Below are 22,630 nucleotides of genomic sequence, written 5' to 3'. Positions count from 1 at the left end.
TTGTCAGTGAGAAAAATAAAGGAAGCGTTTGTCCTATGCCTGAGGTATCCTTATCTGCTGTCATAATTGATCATACTGTGATATAAAGTACTGGTCATTTTAGTGTTTCAGAAAGGGTAACTCTATCTCTACTTATGCACCTAACTAAAACCTGTGGTATATTATTCATGCTGTCATTTAGTGGATATATGTATGAGAGAGGGGTGCACTGAGAACTTGATCAGTATGGGATATGTATGAAATGGGAGGGGATACAAGGGGGCACTGACAGATTTATAAATTATGGTCTTTAGAGGAGGTGGGGATATAGGGGATGAGGGGGCACAGACATATTGATCTGTTAGTGTTCAAGAGGAGGTCAGAATATAGGGAGGGGGAGCACAGACAACTTGATCATGCAGTTATAGGGTTCTGTATGAAAGGGGAGGGGACATGAGCGACAAAGACACATTGATCAGTTACAGAATTCCACAGGAAAGGGGGATATAAGGGGCACAGACATCTTGGGGGTTCTGCAGGAGAGGGGATAAGATCTAGAAGGGACAGAAACTTTGATCATTTCCATCGAACCATTTTGCAGAAATGAACTAGTTTAATTCTTGCTACCACATCATAAATCTGTCACCTCCTTAGTTACAAGGGACCACAATCTTTCTGCCCACATAATATTAAACTCATATTTTCAAGTGATGCGGGTTCCTGGGGATGATTGATGGAGAATGTTGTCTTTTCGTACAGCAACATCATATAGAAATGAATGACTGTAATCACAGACAGCAAGAGATACTTGTTGTGGAAACCATGCAGTAACAGAGATCAGTCAAAATACATGACTTATGTGAACCATAAAACTTCACTGCAAGCAATAGCGAGACAGGGTGTATTAGTGGACCCAGAATAAAAGATGTTCATTGAATACAACAACTCAACCACAGCAAACTAACTATGCGATGAGAACTTTCAATCAAAAGAATACAGACCATTCTAAAGCTAATGATCCTATTCAAAGTTCTCAGTTTACCAGTGTCTGGATGGGGAAAACAATGTGTTGATTAGTTCTCTGGCAAGAACATTAGTACAATTAACTTCCCAAAATGTCTTCTGATGGCTGCTGTAAAAACAAGTCTCAGGTTGAGTTAAAGCACTTCTTTTTAACATTGCTGTAAATATATTTGCGAACACTATGAGTTTACCGTCACATTGTTGGATTCATAGGTTTTCGATGCCTCAAGGCAATATAGTAATTACCTTTTATTTAACAATATTCACTCTGAATAACACTGGTTCATAAATTTTACACATCATGTCATTTCACAGGAGACACTATAAAGGTACATTTATGTGAATTAGTACATGTAATCTGCCCAAAATACCTGCGGGGTGGGGGTGGGGGTGGGGGGATGACTCCTCTTCTCTATGGTTTACTCCCCACAAAGGCTTGTTCCAGACTTGAAAATGTACCTTAGTGAAAAACAATGAAGTGACAATGAGATTGACTAATGAAGTTAGTAAGTACTTGGGTAACTTCTTGAAACTATGCAATTGCAAATCAACCACATTGTTTTTCTTAAGCTCAGTGTCACAGCATCATTATCTAAATGTTTCATTGAAGAGCAATCAATCTTTTCAGTGATTCTCCTGTTAACATACTTTTTCACATAGAAATTTGGGGACTGAGTTTCTGGAAAGGAAAAACTTAAAAGTAGTGTTTTTGAGTAAAAGGGAAAAGATGAGTTTGTGGTGTGGATTGAAAGTTTACAGATTTAATTAGATTTTCTATGCTTTGAACCTAATACAAATGTAGTATAGGGAGTCACAAGGTGATGAAGATGTGTTGAAAAATGGAGACATTGACTTATTTACTGTAGAAATACGAAGACTTGAGGAATTTTTCTTGGCAAAATCAAACTTGATATTTTGGAGCTCCATTGCTATGATCTTGGCAAATATAAGTATCTGTCTAATACCATAGGTATGTGTGTGTGTGTGTGTGTGTGTGTGTGTGTGTGTGTGTGTGTGTGTGTGTGTGTGTGTGTGTGTGTGTGTGTGTGTGTGTGTGTGTGTGTGTGTGTGTGTGCACAAGTAAGTGCCTGCAAACGTAAGTAGGTATATCCTACATCTTTTAAAACTTCATAGACATTTTTCTAGGGTTAACCTTTATTGTGGTCAAACAAAAAAGAAACCATTCCAATTTTACAACTTTAAACAGTAGTCCCTTTCTTTCACATATGAGTTCTAAAACTTTAGCAAACACATTGAGTCCACTACTTGGTTCTTCATAGTTCAAACTACTCTAGATGGACCAAATTGAATTTGGTAGCTTTGAATATCTCGATAAATCAGGTCCTACCAACATGTGAAATACTCTGGGAAATATTGTGGTTTTCATTTAAGAAATAGTTCAACAATGTCTCACCTGAGAGTAGATCAGACAAAATTCCATCACACAATATACAAAGACTGCTCTATTTTATTGACACTTCACCACTCTGTATGTTTGCCAGGTGGGTACTTGTGAACCAGAGTAAATCTTTGTACACAAGATTTTAAATTTGAAGTGTAGAAATTGTCCGCCACTTGGTAATTACATGTACACCATAACTATTTGAGGTGTTGTATGCAGAAGTTGTTCAAACCTTGACAGTATAAGGCCTGAGGGGGCAAAGAAGTAGAAGAGAAGTTGGTCGCACCCAACTCAAGATGGCATACGTGTATGAGGAGTGATAAACCATTTCTATGTTGAAAATGTACTGTCCCATGAGTGATGTATTTCTTCTGCTAACTCTATGACATGTAATTGATTGAGGCACAGGTGCAAGGTTGTACAGATCAGTGATTGACATTTATTGGAACCCATTCCCTCTACAACATTAACCATATAGTTTCATACTTCACAGATTCATAAAATTGTTCATGCATCCACATTCTGTGAAGACTTGACACATTTTCTCATGTGAACCAATGTAATATATCTATGTGCAAAGTCAATGTTCTCCAAAAATGAGTCCTACGTGTATGAAAATTTCTTGATGAATACAATTTTGACCCACTTTGGTTTGTATAAATGATCAAAAGAACGACTAGGCAACATATTGGAAAATTTAGTCCTTACATGTCAGAACAGAAGCTTCATCTTCAGGAGTGGACACTTTGTAGACAGTCTTCAATCTGTCACTATTGAAGTGTTTCTGTGACGTATGAAGAAACTACTAAGAACACAGACAAATTGTTGAACACAGTCCAATATATTCATCATGGATGTCAGTACAGAGTGTAGTCTTAGTGGACAAAAGCCCCATTTTCCTGTAGGCAGCCTCCCTCCGGCTCTCTTTACTTTACACTAGGAAGTGTACTTAGATAGGTCACTGAGTTAAAGACTTGCAGTCATAATATGGATACATAAAATGTACATTGACAATTTTCAGCAAGGATGTTTCAGAGTACAGAGGTGTTTGTTGCTCACAAATATCTACTTCATGCACTGCAAATGTGGAGGAATCTCTCCTGTTTGGTGCACTATCTCTCCGACACACTGTTTGTTGCTCACAAATATCTACTTCATGCACTGCAAATGTGGAGGAATCTCTCTTGTTTGGTGCACTATCTCTCCGACACACTGTTTGTTGTGGATGTGAGATTCAGGAATATTGTATAATATTCACCCAGACTTCAAAACATCTTAACTCTTACAGTACATGAAGTAGTAATTACAAAAATATAGAAGGCTTTTTGATACTTTGCCTATAAATGTTGGCCACACTACTACAGTGATAAAAATAGTTACAGATTATCCAGTACTTGTAATCCTAACATACTGTATTTTTGTTCAGTTTTAGTTTTGTCTTTTTGATGTGCGTGTTTAGGTGCCACAATTGAAACTCATCAAAGTGTAGATTACACATAAGCAGGTATTTAGGTCAGCCAACCTGTCATGATACAACACAATGGAGTGCCTTCAGAGCTGATGATCAGCTTTGGCCCTTTTACAGTGAATTGACAGAAAAAAAGGCAAAGAATAGAGATTTGTACAAAAACCACCACTACATTGTATACATAGTGTGAATCAGTACACGTCTTTAGAACAGCAATATATTTGTATACCATGCTATTGTGGATACAACACCTTGAATTGAAGAAAATAACAATCAGCTATAAGAATGCACTTCGTTTAGATCTACATGGACGACAATGTCTGTTTTTGAAGAGTATTGAAACTGAATAAAAAAGGACAACAGGTTTAATAATGAGTTTATTGCAGCGACAATTGATTTTGATTTGATTTATTTCAGCACGAGAAAAAATTCAGTATACAGAAAACAATTACAACAGACAAAATAAACGTTATTGTGCTGGGATAACACAGAAAAGTTAAAAACTTAGTTCCAATGTGGTCCCACATAGAACAGACAAACTCGATGTTACCATAGATACAGATTAAACTGACATGGGGCAAAACAAGTAACAACAATCAATAAAAAAGAGGTTTGACAATGGTTCGGTGAAAGTACATCTACCTGTTCATTTTATGTTCAAGTCATCTTTTTGTGTAAAACTGGGAAATTATTCAAAGTGATTTTAATTTGTTTAGTAGTCAAACTTCAAGTGCTAATTTCTACAACTTGTTCACATTACAAACTGAAAGTAAATATAGGTATAGGGTTGTGCCTTGAGGAGTAATGGGAGGAGGGGGGGGGTAGGAGGAGAGGTGAGGGAGGTGAGATATAAAGTGAAAAGTACATGTCACATTCAAGATCTAGCCTTGCTAAACAGTGGCCAAATTGGTTAGCGACAATTAGGTAGTCAAACCAAAGGTGAATAAATACACAACTTTTATGAACCAATGTATAGGACTTGAAGCCGGAGGAAAGTTTGTGATTGGGTGATAGAGTTGACCTGGAGTCGTAAACATGTGTTCATCCATCACAAATGATTACTTTGATGAATAGGGAATCTTGACAATTCACTTGTACAACAAAGGGAGAATCTCAGTGGCATTGTTGTATGGTACAATATGTTGTACTAGTACTACTAGTAGTGTACATTGCACTTGACTCACTGAAAAAAAAAAACAGGTCTCATCAGAGATATACACATTTATGTCCCAATAATGTCATTACAATTTACATTGAGAAATATTGATATTTAATAGCCTTGAAGCCAGGTTGACATAGCTGTTGTAACTTCTGGAGTGTGTAAATTAGGGTATTCTATTGCATTCATTCATGGATTGTAATGTGAATTGTTTGCTTCCTTTTATGTTAGGAGTCTGAGCTAGTATACATTTGGTACAAATCATGAGATGTACTGAAGTGTAAATACTATATATATGAAAGTGAATCATTTGTCCCCCCAATAAATTTCCAAAAACAATTCAATAGATAAAGGAAACAGTCACTATAAAGGTGAGTCCACTCACTGTAGCAAGAATTCTGAGGGAATTTTTATGACCTTACTGAAGAAAGGGTTTTTATGGTTAAACTGAACCTGTAAATTATACACCGTTACCATAGAAACAGGCATTAGTATTAGAACTTAGGTTGGGTGTGAAAGTGGGCCACATTTTAGGAGCACATTTAATGTTCTTGAGACTTGAAAAATAGAGGAGAACAAAGAGAGAAAGAGTGGTAAGATTTTGGGTGTGTGAAGTAGTTTACCCGTAATTTAATACTATTAAAACTTAGGAACATTAACCAAACCACCACTGAACGACAATCTTGAAAAACTCGTGTAACTTAATTCCTAAGGCATGGTAGATTTTTGTACCTGACTCCATTGACGTCATTACCTATCTAATCCTCTATAAATGTTGAACACATATTTACATGTACCTTTGTACAAGTGTACATGTATATACATTACCCTAGCTAGAGGACATGATCAGAGATAACAACCCATTTCTGTCCATACCTGTACATTTGTATGTATACAAACAGGTAAAACCTACATGTAGCTTGTAGGTTTAAATTACAAATAACTTTTTAAAAATCTACCTAGAGTGAAATGTTTTGTCATCATCTTTTAATGAAAGAAACTTGTGTAATGATTATTTTTGAACCCACACTAGAAAATTAACCCGTCAACATAATGAAGTCGAAAGTCTAAAACAGAATGAAATTGAGTGCTCAAATCAAGAAAACAGTAGAAATTGGAGTTGATAATTTGTTGAATCTAAGCGTTCATTTCAGCCAGGATTTCGTGCAATTTCCTATTTTGATTGACATTAATGGAATACAAATTAAAGGCTGTTGAAGTTAACGTCATAAATTTTGAGAATAATTCAATAAAACAATTTGACAAATAGTGCAGATGTATAAGCAATTTAATGACATTGATGTAGGTTTATGGTCTGTTTTTACTTCTGTGCATTTTAAAGTTATGGTTATAAGAAAAGTTTCTGTAATCGATTTGTGAAAATTAAAATATGCATTGTCACGTTCTATTCTCCATTTTTCCAAAACAAAATTACAGAAAATGTCTGGATTTGGACATTCAGGATATTTGCTAGCTACCAGTGTATGTTATACCTGATTGTACATGTAATGACCAAGAAACTACTTCCCTCTTCAATCACTCATTTCAATGTTGGATTATGTGGTAGCATTTGGAATTAGAGCAAGACGTAGTTCTGAAGCGGTTAACTTCTCCCTGCTGTAAAAGTGGTTTCACTTGATTGCTTCTGTACATGCATGCATCACATCACCCATGAAACCTAAGAAATTCAGATATCTTCAAGCCATACTTTCCAAATAAAAAGGTCTGGGACATGTATACTTATAAAAACAGTCGCCAGCTGCATGTGTGCAGTGAAATTGAGCATTCGTTGAAATATGATTTCATAGAGGGGTGCAAATGATAGACTTGCGATAACTGTGTAGGGTGTGTTTTCTTTAATAACTGAAGTTTGTCCCGTACTGCGATTTCATTTATCCATTCTAAAGCCTAGGGGTATATTATGTAGATGTACAATAGTTGGATATGTCGAGGTGTTGTGTTAGAGACATCCTGCCGTGGTACAAGATTTGGAGTGAGGACTCTTATTACAAGTAAAAGTGGTGTTGCACTTCTTGTTTGAATATTTGATGGATGTGGACAGCTTTTTTTGGGGGGGCCCATTTTTTGTTGATGTCACTTTTCTTGTAAAGATTGATCCCATTGAGAACATATTATATGTGCATACCTCTTGTGAATTTAATGGAAACATAAAACAAGAAAGTTTGATATATCCATTTTCAGGGAAAAAAAATCACTCGAAAAATGAATGTCTGGAGATTGCTGAATCCTAGCCTGAGGAACTTGGCCAAGCTTTTGGATCCGGATGACTGTGAGGCTAGATCCTTAGAGCAAGATAGCCAAATCTCTGGACTTAGTGACTCCCAACATTTCAGCTATACTGCATAGTATACACATACACACAAATTGTCTTCTGTATTTTTCACAACCTATACGCCATGTAGTACATGAGATAAGTATATTGAATGAAACAAGTAGGGAGGGAGGGAGATACATGTACATGTTAACGTTGGGAGCCAGCCAAGCAGTTGACAATATATGATCTCGACCTTCACTTTTCTCCCCTAATTATTTTGGAATTTGCAATGCACATTTTTCCTTCTTCAACAAACAGAATGTTGGCCCTGAAGTTGATGGAATGGGGGTTGGTCAAAAAAAATAAAGAAGCTAAAATATCATGGTTTGTTTTGAAGTCTTCCGTCCACATCCAGCTGACATAGTGTTTATCCATCAAAGACAGACAGCAACAGTTGGTCAACGTGTAGGTCCACACCAACTACTGGCAGCATTTCATCACCACTGGAAATAAAAAATAATTTTGTATGCCCAGTCAGTCAATCGGCATTCCGCAAATTCAAAATTGAGATATCAGTAACAAGGCATGTCTGGACAGAGTCACTGAATCATCTGTAAGCATTTAATACTTAGTCGAAGGAACTTCATTCAGATGATTTAAATTACCAAAGTGGTTATTTTATTGGTGTAAATTATCTCCAAAGATGGATTTGTCATACCAATGGGTCATGTGTCATAGAACATCTGTACAGTCTACACCCACATGTTTCTTTATAGATTCAGAAAAATGAAAGTTTATGAAGACGGGTATATCAGATGTGTTGTACGAGTGTCAAAGATACAGTGCACATTACTGTAATCAGTATAGACATACACATGACTTGTACATGTTGGTGCAAGAATTATTTTTCTTTCATATTCATTATTTTTAGAGTTGTCAGTTGCATTCATCACAAGGAGACCTGTAGTGGACCTATGAATGAACAATGGTCTACCCCCATTTTCAGATTATCAGTGATGTAACAGGACATACAGACTATTGTCTGTACTAACTATTTACATTAAGTCACCCATTGTGTCTAGATGAATACACAAGTATTTACTATAGTATAAGTGTGTGAACTTTGTCTGTGTATAGAAATGAGAGTAGTTACTTTGGAAGATCTATAGCGTGGGATCTTTGTAGAGAGGAACAATGATCTCTCAGAAATTCTTAGATTATGATGTAACAGGACATGTTATGATATTGTTTTTACTGACTGACATCATCCATTGTGTCTTGATGAAGACAAGCTATGTAGTGTAAGGATGTGAAGTTTCTCATCCACAGTCTATGCTATGATATCTAATTGGGTCTACTAGATCATAGATAATGAGGGGTTGCACTTGACTTTGAACCTAGTGAGTTCCAGGTACCATCAATGTTTATGGGGGTCCCTTATGAAAAATTAGGGGTTCCATTTTATTGTCGCTTATAGCACTCACACATCATACAAACACTCACAATACACGTATAGTATGTTATTATACACCTTTTAGTTTCAATGCATTTGTTGTTACTTGTACAATCGTCTACATTGTTCTTTATTTATAGTTCATTGTCTTTTTAAGTAAATCAATATGCGTGTATGGGAAGAAAACTTAGGTGACAAGTGACAATATCATTGCCACTTTCATAGAGCATAGACAGATATTGAGATCTTAGCAGGTCCCAGGGACTTACAAGTGAAAATTGAAATGGGTCCCATTGAAATCTATTTTGTCCCGGATTCGGAACAATGTATTAACCCTGGATAATGCCTTTGGTGTGCCTCCTTTCATATAAAGATCAGAGAGGGAAATCTGTTACTAAAAAAGGTAACATCATTGCTGCGCTCTGTGATTTGATTCTTGAAGTAGTAACAATTGTAAAAAAAGAAGAAGAAAGAAATATATACCAAAATGTACACTGTTATTAGACTATGCTGTTCTCTATTTTAGTGAAGACATTTGAAGCACATATGTTTTCCAGTGAAGGCTAGTGGAATAGAATCTTTAGACATATTGTGCAAGAGAGAGAGAGAGAGAGAGAGATCTAAACTAGTTTTTACCAACTACAGTTTAGCACAATATAGGTGTTAAACTTGAATTGAAACTTTCAGTCTCTGAGAGCTTTGACTATGGACCATCACTTGTACATGATTGTCCATGTGGAATCTTTCCTTGACATGACATTGCAGGTGCAAGAACTCGGCTTTGAGAAGGTGTTTATGATCAAAACAGTTCAGACTGTCACTAGCACAAAAGCATCGGAATATCAAAACAATTCAAACTGTTAGGACAGAAAACAGTGGAATGCCAAAGCGTTTCAAACTGTCAGTATAATAACAGCGAAAACATGAAAACACAGCAAGAAATGCAATCCCCTGGTCTGAACAGGTGCAACACCTCAGACACTTCAAAAATGTGACTGGAAGTTTAAACTTTATAAAATACTATGAAACACAGTGTATGCTGCAGTACTTTCACACATGAGTGGTCATTCTGTTTGTGTATTTTTAGGATCATGTAACGAGATACAACTTGAAAAAGGTTCAAGAAGTCAATTGATTTTCTGAGCTCGTTTTTTAGTCAATCTGGACATTGTCCTGGTAGATTAGGCACAATTTAATTATGCGGAACCAAAATATTCCAGTGTTGTCACTTTTGAATTTTAGCCGATAATCACACATGTACACACATCACATTAGTGTGGACAGACAGACATTTGTTGAACACCTGGCAGTAGTACTTTTTAACAAATGATCAAAGTTAGCAAGTCCTAATTCCACGCAAGTTTGACTTTGTTCCTCACATATGTTTAGGTTTGCTTATATATTTATATTATGGAATTACTAAATATGCATGGTATTGAGAAATTACTTTTGGAATTCTGTTTATTTGTGAAGAACTTGAGTCGTTGCATTCCAAGGGTACAAGTTACAAAAATGTGTAGTAGTGCGAGGGCAGTGTTTACCCCAGTGCATACAATTGTTGTGTTAGTGCAGATTCTTCAGACAAATTGGTTGTGTAAAATAATTGTTTGTTGAAAACAATAAATTCTTTTCCTGTTAAAAATCATACAATACAATATTTATAAATGTTTCCTTTGAAACGGTTTGTAAATTCAGCAATGCATATTTCCATTTACCTGCTGTAGTTTGTAGGACTAACTGGTCCTTGTTCTTGTTATGTTGGTAACCATAATGTAATAAAGAGAAAGAACTACATGCAGATATAAGTGGAAAATAAACCATTGATGTAATGTTATGGTTTTTACAGCATCAAATGTATGTGTGCGCTTGTAAGTGGTAGGGGGGGGGGGACTGTTGGTTTTGATTAAAAGACTTGAAAAAATGAAATGCATTTGATGACAATGCAAATACATTACTGCTGTTATGAAATATACATACATTTGTGAATGTATACATCAATAAATGTCATTGACTATTCATTTAAACACTTTGTCTAAAGTTAGGAAACCCTAGTAACAGAGGAGAGAAGTTCAAACAGATAGATTTGCATACCTTAGGAACCACTGTTACATTGTATATGGTACTTTAATATTAACTAAACGTTTGTTTTGATTTTTTGCAGACGTACTTTTTCACAGACAGTGAGGATGAGGTGTATTCAGAAAAATTACGTAAGTATGGCGACAATTTGCTATCATCACATAATATCATATAATATCGAAGCCCAATTATGGTATTTTGTTGAAACATTATACTTTTCATTTACAACCCATAACATCAAAGTAAAGCATTTTCTGTATGTACCACAGTTTATAGCATCCATATCAAGTGTAAAAGTATACTGTTTCATTTGCTAATTTACCACATTAGAAAGGCCACATGCTAGCCTTGTAAATAAACCGATTGAAAAAGTATACTTTTACACTTGGTATGAAAGCTATAAACAAGTGTAGCATATAAGGAAAGTGCTTTACTTCAGTGTTGCCCATTGTAATTTGTGTGTATTTGGAAACACCAAACCTTTGCAGGAAACAGTTCAATCATTCTAATTACCTAATGACCTGTTTACTCGTAATTGATGGTGCTGTGTACTCATGTATTAGTCTGAAGAAATGGTACAGGTCGTTGTTTATCAATGCATTATAAATTGATTGGATGTAGATAGGGCTCAGTACTAGTGCGTAATTACGTAGTCATCTACGCTTCATTGAGTACAACAATGTAAAAAGTCTAAACTTAGAACAAACTTTTGAAACTATTTGTTTCATTAATACTTAAAGCCTAAAATCCATTTGTGTAGGGGATTTTTCATCCGTCTTGGGTACCATAAAAGAGGCTGTGGTTTACAACAATGGGATTTTGGCCGCTAACAAAATGTCAGGCATGGTAAGGGAAAGGACTGAAAGCCAAAAATTGACTTTAGACTATTCCAGTTACAGTCATAGGGACATTAAGACTGTGCAATACATATACATACTACAGTGGAAATCAAGGTTTCGGCTTACTAAGACAGACCCAAATTAAGACTATTCTTGTTCGATTTGGTAGATTACACAAACAGGTGATAGTGGTGCCTCTGTTGTGTGGATGTTATCACCATGTATTCGAGATATTGTAAACATTGGAAGTCTTCCAAAGCGTACACTGCAAGGTCATGAAAGTCATCAGAACCACCACCCTACTCTGAGTATAATTACATCAACACCCATTGAATAACTTGTATCAACATATCAACAATTTGTGTCCCTATCTGTATAATATACAGTAAACCGAAACCTAGATTGCCCCTGTAGTATATGTCTCCAAGATTGATCACTTGTGACCAGGATTTACATACTGAAAAACTGTAATTATCACTAATTTACTAATTAAGACAATTATGTTTACTCGAAAGTATGATACTGTATAATTTGAAAATATAATACCTGTATCAAACAAAACATAGAGCTGAATAGAATACTGATTAGTTGCAATTGTTGACATTAATCATGAAATGCAGTGGCGCCTGTATTGATAAATGTATCATGTTGGTCTCCAAGGTAGGTTAAACCTTGATCGTTACCATGGTAACTAGAGCAATTGATATACACACTACCTGAATGAGCTCAATTTGAATACTAGTAATATTTTGATGTCAATAACCAGATCTTCACATGTACATAATTTGGACCAGTTCTATTTTTTGTCTGGTTTTCAGTGTTAAAAATCTTGAATTTCATGTCACACTAATACAAAATTATTTGCAAGCAGGTTTGTCCCTGTATGATAGATTTTGAATACCTACTCCCCTCTTTTCATTATTCAACTCCTGTCTTTTTTTTTAAAAGTGAAACCCTGGAAAAATTTTGCTCAGTAGTGAGCTAGTTTCCAGTATTTATACAGATACAGATACAGATACATTTTGACATAATGTTTTGGCACTTCCTTACTTTTCAATATTTATCATGTGTGCATGTACATGTACCAAGCTGGAAGTTCACCTTACCAAAACATAACAACAACACTGGTGACAATATCAACACAACAGTAACCAAAAACCCTAGAAAGTGGTCATATTATGCTTTGAATGCACATTGGATGGACTTTCAAATCATTATTGTAATAATGATGTGTACTATTTTGACATCTCAACGTATCACTTATGATCAACTTCATTCTATGTTGACAACTAAGACATTCAGCATTTATAAATATACACACATGTAACTACCAATCTGTTGGTATTTGAAATGACTGTATTTTTGTTGATTTACAGATGGGCATCTCATAGATACAAACTGTTCATCCCAACACACAAGGTAAGGAAGTAATCTAATAACAGTTCTGTATTGTAGAATGCAAGTATTCTGCAGTGGCATAGTTACTGTTTAGTAAATAAAAGTTGTAAGTGATATATACGTGCACACATTTCAAATCTCAGTGTAATAATAATAATCTTTATTCATCCAAATAAAACCTGTTACTGCACTTTTGGTCAATGTACCCACATATGGTGTGATTTGTAATCATTACCTTACCCTGATACTGTCCTTGAAAATTGCATGTATTTGTATGGTGTTGATGTGGCCCAATAAAAAAAGTTGTTTGGTTTCTGTTACTCAACCCCACCTAGTTTTTCACTGCCGACCCTCAACTTTTTTTTACGTATTCGAGAAAAAAATAATAAAATCATGAAAATTGTAAAGTCTTGCAAGAAATAGTGGATGCGGAAACTGACATCAACTTAAAAAGTCAATATAAAACTGTTCTTTCAATCTGTAATGGCTGTACATCTGATGAGAAGAATCCAATAACACAGAGACCATATGGAAAACAACGGAAAACATCACTACCTGAACTAGACACTCACATATGAAAAAATAAATTTAAAAAATAAAATTAAAAATCTACCTACCCCACCTATTCTAAAATTGAATGTAATCGGAACCACACATTTTTTAAGCCAGAGAAGACAAATACTTTAAAAATATTTTGTACCATGCAAAGTTTTGTTTCAGATTTCTATAACATGTTGAACATTTACAAAACAAGTCATTTTTCAAGGTTGTAAATCAAAAGTTATGAAACAATCGATGTTTTTACTCAAGAAATATGAGAGCTTGGGGTAAAATATTTATAGTAAAAGCCTCTTTTTTAAGTGTTTTTATATCAAAGTTATAAAACATGTTGTGTTTTTACTCAAGAAATGTGAGAGATTTGACACTTAGAGAAAATGAAGCCATTGAAATGATCTCAATGTTACTTTGATAAATGCTGTTCTGACCCACATGACTTTGTAAAATGTGGTTTGTATTAAAACAATGTTTCTGTCGATGCCAAAAAATTTCATGTTGGAATAAAGAGACAGTAAAATTGGCGTAAACAGCACCTTTAAGTTGTAGTAGAGTCTTGTAGGGTTCAAGGTTCATTTGATGTCAGACTAAGTTATAGTCTTGTCTGTTTACTTCGAGATGGTGATGAAAAAAATTATGAACTTTCATATTTACTGGCATGTGTAAGATGTGATTTCATTGGTGGCATGGTTTCTCCTGTCAGTGCTGATTGGTTCTTTTGCATATGATTGACACAAAGTGGTGTAAAGTAATCCAAGCTGTGTCAGTCATAGTATAGAGATTACATGTATCCACTTTGTGACTTCCCCTTTTCAGTTGAAATGTTTTAATTTGTAATACTGTAGTTTGCAATTTGCTACAAAAAGTAAGATGGGGGTATAATAGTAGATACGTTGTCACTGCTTACTATAATTTGTAATACTGTAGGCAAAGCATGTGAGAGAGGGACAGGGAGGGACAGGGAGGGACAGATGGACAAACAGACAGATAGACAGGCAGACAGACATACATGTAGAATGGGGGAAAGAAAGACACAGACAGGCAGACAGACAGACATACATGTAGAATGGGGGAAAGAAAGACACAGACAGACAGACAGACAGAGTTTTGGTAAGGGTGGAGAAACTGAGGGAACGTGACAGTGGAAGATCAGAAGAGAAGGTGTGAGAGAGAATGACATGGAAAGAATAGAGAGGATGGTTGGGATGAGAAGGGGAGAAAATGGGGTAGGTAGACATGTGTAGAGGGGACACAAGCAAGCATGGAAAGAACAAAGGATACAGAGAAAAAGTACCAAGAATTAGCAAAAGAAAAAGACCGACATGTCAAATGTGAAAGACTTTAGACATCAAAAGAAATGGGTGGAAGAGAGTGGTTCACTGAAAAACATCTCAGTGAGAGTAAAGATAACAATATTCATAGATGTACATCATTTGATATATCTTTATTAACGTCTCTACACAGGCAGGCCTTGTGTTGTAAAATGTCCGTTATGTATGATGCGTTTTTACAGTCCAATAAAAGGTAAGAGACTACTTGTACATGTATTGATTTGATTTTGAAGAATTCACAGTACAGCGCTCTCTCTCTCTCTCTCTCTCTCTCTCTCTCTCTCTCTCTCTCTCTCTCTCTCTCTCTCTCTCTCTCTCTCTCTCTCTCTCTCTCTCTCTCTCTCTCTCTCTCTCTCTCTCTCTCTCTCTCTCTCTCTCTCTCTCTCTCTCTCTCTCTCTCTCTCTCTCTCTCTCTCTCTCTCTCTGTCTGTCTCTGTCTCTCTCTCTGTCTGTCTCTGTCTGTCTGTCTGTCTGTCTGTCTGTCTGTCTCTCTCTCTCTCTCTGTCTGTCTCTCTCTCTCTGTCTCTCTCTCTCTCTCTCTCTCTCTCTATGAAAGCGAAATAACACTGACATTCAATGTACCTTTTCTGGAACCAAGGTGCACAGATCATTACAGACTGGCAAATTGTGCTAGCCTATGTCTGTAACTCTGTAACTTGTTGGATTTAGCCTTTACTTTTGTTTCAGATATTATTTAATGTGATATTCCAACTACTAGAGTTTACCGTAATTGAATCATGGCTACTACATTTGTAGCAACTGATTAATTTAACTAGTAATTTGATAAACTACAGGAAAATGACACTGTGACATAATATTTTGGTTTGTAGTAAAATTTGTTGTTTTGTCTTGTCGGGTGCACAGGCACTCGATGATCTCTTATCATGCATGTTAAACCAACTGATAAAGGTGTCTGTGAGTATGTGAAAATAGGCCATATGAGATACATGTTTATCAAGCTTGTGATGTCTTTTGAATTTGATATCAGTTTTAATGTGTGCGACGCAAGTGGACATGTGTATTTTACACCTAGATTGTAGCAAAACTGGGTTTCAGTTTGTACAGACTGTGTTAGACACAATGTGCTTTACTATCATGTTGCCTAAGCTGTGTAACTCTACTCTCAAATTATGTGTGTGCTCCTGCAGAGAATGGTAGTTTAAGATAAGGTTTAGTGTTGTTTAGGTAGCAGTATTGCATATAGCTTGTTTTATTCATTGAAAGTGATAAAAATAATGAGAAAATATCAGTTTTTCATGAACCCAGGTAACAGGAAATTGAAACCATGGTGAAATGAAGATTTTACCCTCAGCACCTTTGACGACTGATTAGTGAATATGATGCATTTACAGGGTTTTAGTCTTTTGAAAAGTGACTAAACAGAAATGATGAACAAGTTATCGTACACACAGAACAGAATTACTTTACCATCAGTTTTGTAATGTACAACTTTTCTCTCATCTGATTCTCTTTTTACCTAATAGACACTCAAAGGTCAAAGGTCAACGTTGTTAGGGTCTTTTATTTTATCAGAATGTCAGACTGTTGTGTCGTTTTCTTTCTGTTTATAGTGACTTTATGACATAAATTTGATTAAACCATCTCTCTCTCATCACTGTCTGCTCTTTATCATTTATAGAATGAGAGTTTACTGATAGTAGTGTCGTAATAGTGTCATTGATACCAACATGCTAACTTTTCAGTTTCGAAGCTTTGAATGATATCGCTGAAATGTACAACACTGTACCTACTCCTTCATCATGATTTCTGTAAGCTTTCCAAACAAGCACATTCCTAACTCAAGAGTCATAGAAAAAAGTCTTCCCTTTTTAAATCTGAATGTGGACTTACATATACATGTAGCAAGTACTCATAGTATAGGTTATTTTTTGAAGGCTCAATGCCTTTATATACCAAATTTATTTGCCAAAATATGACTGGTTATTTTTTGGGTTGTCTGTGTATAGACAGTTTCATATTGGGAAGGGATGGCACTATTTGAAACCAGAATTTATCCGATATAAAAACAGACTGGAGTATCTTTTGCTGATTGCTAAACCATATCTATGCAAAGCCTATAACTTTCATTTACTACAACGACATGTGTCAAGAAATGTACAGTCTGTAATTTTTGGAATGAAAATGTTTTACTCATGATCACTTTTGTACCCAAATTTTGATAATTAGCAATTTATCAATATTCTTGTTGTGATATTACTCTAATATGCTGTTGAAAACATGATGATAAGAATATCGAATTTCCAAAACACGAAAGGATAAAGGACTTTTGGCGGGAAATGATACAAAGAAGGTGGGAAAGGATGTGGTTGTCAAATTGGTAATTGTACAAATTGTCATGAAACCAAAGTATGAGTGGGTTTCAGTGTTCCACGGTTCTGATGTTTCAATCCTATGCAATATTTCCCTGTTGACAATGAATAGTTTTTAGTCAATTTGGTTGAATATTCTAGAAAATGAAACCTAGGATATGAAAATTTGCAGAATCATAGAGAATGACCTAGTCCTAAATGTATAGTTATCAATTGCATATCAATGTTTTTAAAAAAGTCTATGTATTTATTGATCATCTTTTTTACAACTTTCTTCTTCTTTTTTTCTGCTTGCAGATGGTTTTGTCATTTAGATGATGATAACTATTTAAATACAGTCCAGTTAGTCAAACTTTTACAACAGTACAAGCACACAGATGATGTTTACCTGGGAAAACCAAGTTTAACTCATCCCATTGAAGCATTAGATAGAGTCAGTAGTCAAACGGTGAGTCTTCTGCATCGATTGTAAAAATCAAATTTGAGAGAGATAAGAAATACATAGAAAAACAAAAGTTAAAAGTGTGTTCAGTCACTTCCAAAGTGCATACAGCAATGCTATTGTGTTCTCGACAGTGGATGGGAGTAGAGCGCCCTCTCTGGTGGTTATAACTAAATTATGTAACATTTGTTTTTATGACATAGTACTGTTCTTGCAAAAGATGTAGCATTCAGTTATGTACTGATATTGTGAATGTTCTATTGTATGGCATAGCCCATTAAATAATTTGTTTGTTGGTTTGTCTATGAATGTGGGTTGTGAAGACTAAAACCAGGAACTCAGAAATGTAGGGTCATACTGTTGCTCAGACCTCATCAAGTCATATTTTCTTTTACAGCGACGAGTATCATTTTGGTTTGGTACTGGAGGTGCCGGTTTTTGTCTCAGTCGAGCATTGGCACTTCATATGAGTCCGTATGCAAGGTAAATCTAACCAGTACTTACTAGAAATCATAAACATTAGGTAAATCTAACCAGTACTTACTAGAAATCATAAACGTTAGGTAAATCTAACCAGTACTTACTAGAAATCATAAACGTTAAGTAAATCTAACCAGTACTTACTAGAAATCATAAATATTAGGTATACACATAGTATTCAGTATGTTGACTTAATCCAGTTATTGATGACTGGTTAGGAAATTATTTTCAGAAAACTGTATGTACAATGTGCCAACGTAAAAAAGGGATTTTCAGTTTGCTGCAAATTTAGGGTAATTTAAACAGTTTATCTTTACCATTTTTTTTTAAAGTAGGGTATATTTTCCCGTTAAAAGTCAACTTTTATTTGATATCCCTTCAAAAGGGCTACAAAACATTCCACAAACAGCTTACAAAGTGTTGGCAATCTCATCCAACAGTTTATTCGTTATGATATAATTTATCAATTAAACAGGTTATCCTGAAATTCTTTGCAGCAGTTATCTACCTGACTATTGAAAAGTGTTCTGATGTGTGATAGCGGCCATATCATGCTGATTTGTCGTTTTCACCATTTAGGCAAATACAAGATATTGATATACATATATTTTTGTACTCAAATAAATGGAATTAAAAGTGTTTGGTATCGACTGTATCAGCTTGTAGCACATACTTATATAGTCAAAATCTACCCATGGTATCAAATAATCTCTTTGCCACCTGTCATAAAAGAGAGACTGTGAGATTTAATACCAAGGGTAGCACTAGACTAATAAGTATATAAAGCATTTCTTAGCAGAGTAAAATCAGAGATAGTGAAATATTTACCTAATTTTATATTTCTTCCTACAGTGGTGGTACTTTTACTTCCATGTGTCAAAGAATACGTCTTCCCGATGATGTTACAATAGGCTTTATAGTTGGTAAGTCTCTTGACATCTGATTTCATCTAGTCCATTGAAAATGTTTATATAGATGTTGATAGATTAGGCCTGGAAAAAAAATTGTTTGGTTCCAGTTACCCGACCCCACCTTGTCTTTTCATGCCAACCCTAAACTTTTTTTATGTATTTGAGAAAAAATAATAAAATCGCAAAAACTGTGAAGTCTCGCAAAAAATAGTAGATGTGGAAACTGACATCAATTTAAGAAGTGTAATGGCTGTACGTCTGATGGGAAGAAACCAATAACACAGAGACCATATGGAAAACAACAGAAAACATAACTACCTGAACTAGACACTCACACATAAAAAAATATATATAAAAGAATAAAATAAAAAGTCTACCTACCCCGCCTATTCTAAAATTGAACATAATCGGAACCACACAGTGTTTTTGTTAGGCTTTACTACAAGAGTGACAGGCATTGCTGAAGTGTCACTAAAACTTAGCGATAATATCAGCAGTAAACACTGAGGTGCATACACTTAGTAGTTGCCTTGTATGCAAATACTAGTCCCATGTATTTTTGAATGATATGGCTGCTACGATAGTAAGTAATTCTACTTTAAATATGTGCATTCTGTCATAGTTATAATTTGCAAGTATTTACATGGACTCATTTAAACACAAAATTGATGAGCATATATCTCTGAAAAGAAACAAGACTTTAGTCATAGAAATGAAGAATACTCCTTGTATAAAGTTGTCTTTTCATGTAAATGCAAGGATTGCTTTGCAGTCTCCAACTGAGATAAATTGTAAAATATCTTCCAAGTTCTTTACTTTAATTGTGAATTTATATGTATCTAGATCTATATGTAATCTCTGTGTATAACAGTTTACACAGTACAGTACTCGTACACTCATGGAGGGTCCTGGAATTTCAAAGAAAGCCCTTCAAAATCTATGAAATAAACATTTTATACTAAATTTTGTGAATCAAATCCCAAATCCTACTAATATCTTGTCAGCATTTCAAAGATTGTATGAATATGAGTCATGTAACTTGAATTGTAGTTAAATTCCATTATAAACATACCTTTTTACATGCTTTGAGAAGGGGTGGATGGAGTTTGCATGAAAAAGTCTTGGATAAAAAATTATTTTACATTGAATTGCATTATAGCTGAAAAAAATGGAGTAAATTATGTAATCTATAAAAATTACTTTAAAGTTGTAAGACTTCATAGAACCATTAAAATCCCAGCATATGTTATAAAACATGCCTATAGCTAACTAAGACTGTTGGTAGCAGGGACAGAGATTACATTTTATGTTGTTGAAATAGTAAGAAAGTTTTTGTTTTGAATTTTTCAGAAGTGCTGTTGAAGAAAAAATTGACTGTAGTGAAACAATTTAATTCTCACTTACAAGCATTGTGGCAAATTAAGAAAGGGGAGCTTCCACAACAGGTGAGACAGAACTCGTATATGCAAATTGACTCATCCCAGGTGCACCGATGTTAATAGTTCACAGGTGCACCACTTATTGAGTGTTCATTGGTCATGATATGGTCTATGATGAGGTAGTAATTACACAGAGTTAGTGAAATATATATTATGTGATATGATGTGATGCATAAATTATTATATAAAACTTTGTCATTCAAATATACAGAACAACACAAGTTATAGTAGTGGATGTTGACACATTGAAATAACAGATTTTAATTTAATTGATACAGGTTACCCTCAGTTATGGTAGTAATATTGCAAAGAATAAAAATGTGATTACAATGGACAGTACTGTTATACCAGTCAAAGAGGATCCCACAAGGTAAGTAATATATTACAACATAGTGTCTCACTGGAGAGAACAGATGCAATATTAGAAGCAGAGCATTCTAGACTGAATCCGAAGAATATGGATGTTATAAGTTGTTTCTCGGGAGTTCACGCTTCCTCAGTGAACATGCTATCATCAACAGTCTTAGCTATTGGTATTTTATAACATATGCTGGGATTTTAAAGGTTTTAATGGTATTTTATATATGTATTTAGCAATAAATTGTTGCACTAAAGTCTGGATTAGCTGTCAATATATAAGCTACTGGGTTTTTGTCACACTGTACCAACAGTTTGTTATGTACTGTGTATGTATTTCTTCTTTGTCACCAATGTTGTAGATACAAAAGATGGCATAGTGTCAAAACAACTATCATATGTTCTTGCTATGTCTCTGTCTGTCTGTCTGTCTGTCTGTCTGTCTGTCTGTCTGTCTGTTTGTCTGTCTCTCTGTCTGTCTGTCTGTCTCTCTGTCTGTCTGTCTCTGTCTGTCCCTCTCTCCCTTTGTCACTTGCTTTGTCTATCTCTATTCTTCCACTTTGTCTCTGTCTGTCACTGTCCCACCCCACCCCCTCTCGCTGTGTGTAAAGGTAAGACAAATGCAATGATATGAAGTGTTACAATTAGATATAAGATGTAAATGTGATTTCCCCTCAATGGTGTTTGTCAATGAAAGAGAAGAGTCTCGCTCACTGGAAATCATTGCACTGTTTTCCCTAATTCTGTTGTGTATAATACCTTCCCATCCATGTACTTAATGGATTTTGTCACTTCCACTGTATACCCATAGTGATAGTTGCATATCAAAGCCATGGTTTGATGAATGACTTCTTTCTATAATTCAGATTGCGGTCCTTCCACTGTGCCATGTTCCTTGGAACAGGTAGCTGCCCGGATAACATGCCAAGACTCTTCTCACCAAGTGACGTCATGCCTCAGCTAAAACAGAAAGTGGAGTACTACAAACCAATTTCAAAGCTATGAAAAACCCAACAAGTTAATAGCAAGATTGAAGACAATCCATGCCAAGATAACCATGGTAACAGAGCAATCAAATGTTAATGTGAACATCAGCATTTCATATCATGACATCAGTCATATAATTAAAATCAGAATGTGTGCATTCTGGTGTAAAACATTTCATTTCATCTGAAATGTAGTAAGTTAAGTTAAGATAACTGCACTTTGCAAGTGCCAAATATCTTTTATAACTTGTTCTTTTTCTAAATCACCACTTTTCCATGCATATATTTAGAACAATTATCGGTATTATATCATGATTTTAAACTCAAAACATCCCAACTTTCTAATTAAATTTGTTTTAAATCAATAATTGTTTCATAACTCTCAGAAGGTCATGTTAGGTGAGAAAACCTACTTCCTTCAGTTTCATTGCAAAACTTCAAGGTAAAATTGAAAAGAATTTAATTTTTTAGTGCAATTATACCAGCAATATTTTGTTGTATTAAAAGCAGTGCCATTTATTTTTGATTCAGTTTTTTTTTCACATTCCAAAACAGTGTTGGTACAGTGTTTCTGTGAAGGGTAGTATAAAGTATTTGTATTAGTTCGGAACTCAAAGCATAAATAATTCATCTGGTATATTGTGGCTAAAATCATTCAATCTTCTTCAACTGTTGTGTACAGGTTAATGACATTGACTTGTCATGTGATCTTGTCATGTGACCA

The 22,630-nt window shown here is 35.0% G+C and overlaps 1 protein-coding gene across 1 annotated transcript in view; it reads left to right on the top strand.

Annotated features, from left to right (window-relative positions):
• LOC144435662 (beta-1,3-N-acetylglucosaminyltransferase lunatic fringe-like) overlaps window positions 1-22,005 on the top strand; it is a 43,914-nt gene extending 21,909 nt beyond the window's left edge. Inside the window, exons 2-10 of the mRNA XM_078124262.1 lie at window positions 10,921-10,969; window positions 13,054-13,096; window positions 15,095-15,154; window positions 17,589-17,731; window positions 18,102-18,216; window positions 19,066-19,136; window positions 20,475-20,569; window positions 20,842-20,933; window positions 21,787-22,005. Of these exons, the coding sequence (XP_077980388.1) occupies window positions 10,921-10,969; window positions 13,054-13,096; window positions 15,095-15,154; window positions 17,589-17,731; window positions 18,102-18,216; window positions 19,066-19,136; window positions 20,475-20,569; window positions 20,842-20,933; window positions 21,787-21,925 (807 nt within the window). The 3' untranslated portion in view covers window positions 21,926-22,005. The remainder of the gene's footprint in view (window positions 1-10,920; window positions 10,970-13,053; window positions 13,097-15,094; window positions 15,155-17,588; window positions 17,732-18,101; window positions 18,217-19,065; window positions 19,137-20,474; window positions 20,570-20,841; window positions 20,934-21,786) is intronic.
• The last annotated feature ends 625 nt before the right edge of the window (window positions 22,006-22,630 follow it).

The sequence above is a fragment of the Glandiceps talaboti genome, chromosome 5 (genome assembly GCF_964340395.1).
Source record: "Glandiceps talaboti chromosome 5, keGlaTala1.1, whole genome shotgun sequence".
NCBI lineage: Eukaryota > Metazoa > Hemichordata > Enteropneusta > Spengelidae > Glandiceps > Glandiceps talaboti.
Note: the sequence above shows the minus strand (reverse complement) of the source record. Positions and strands in the feature narration are given on the sequence as shown.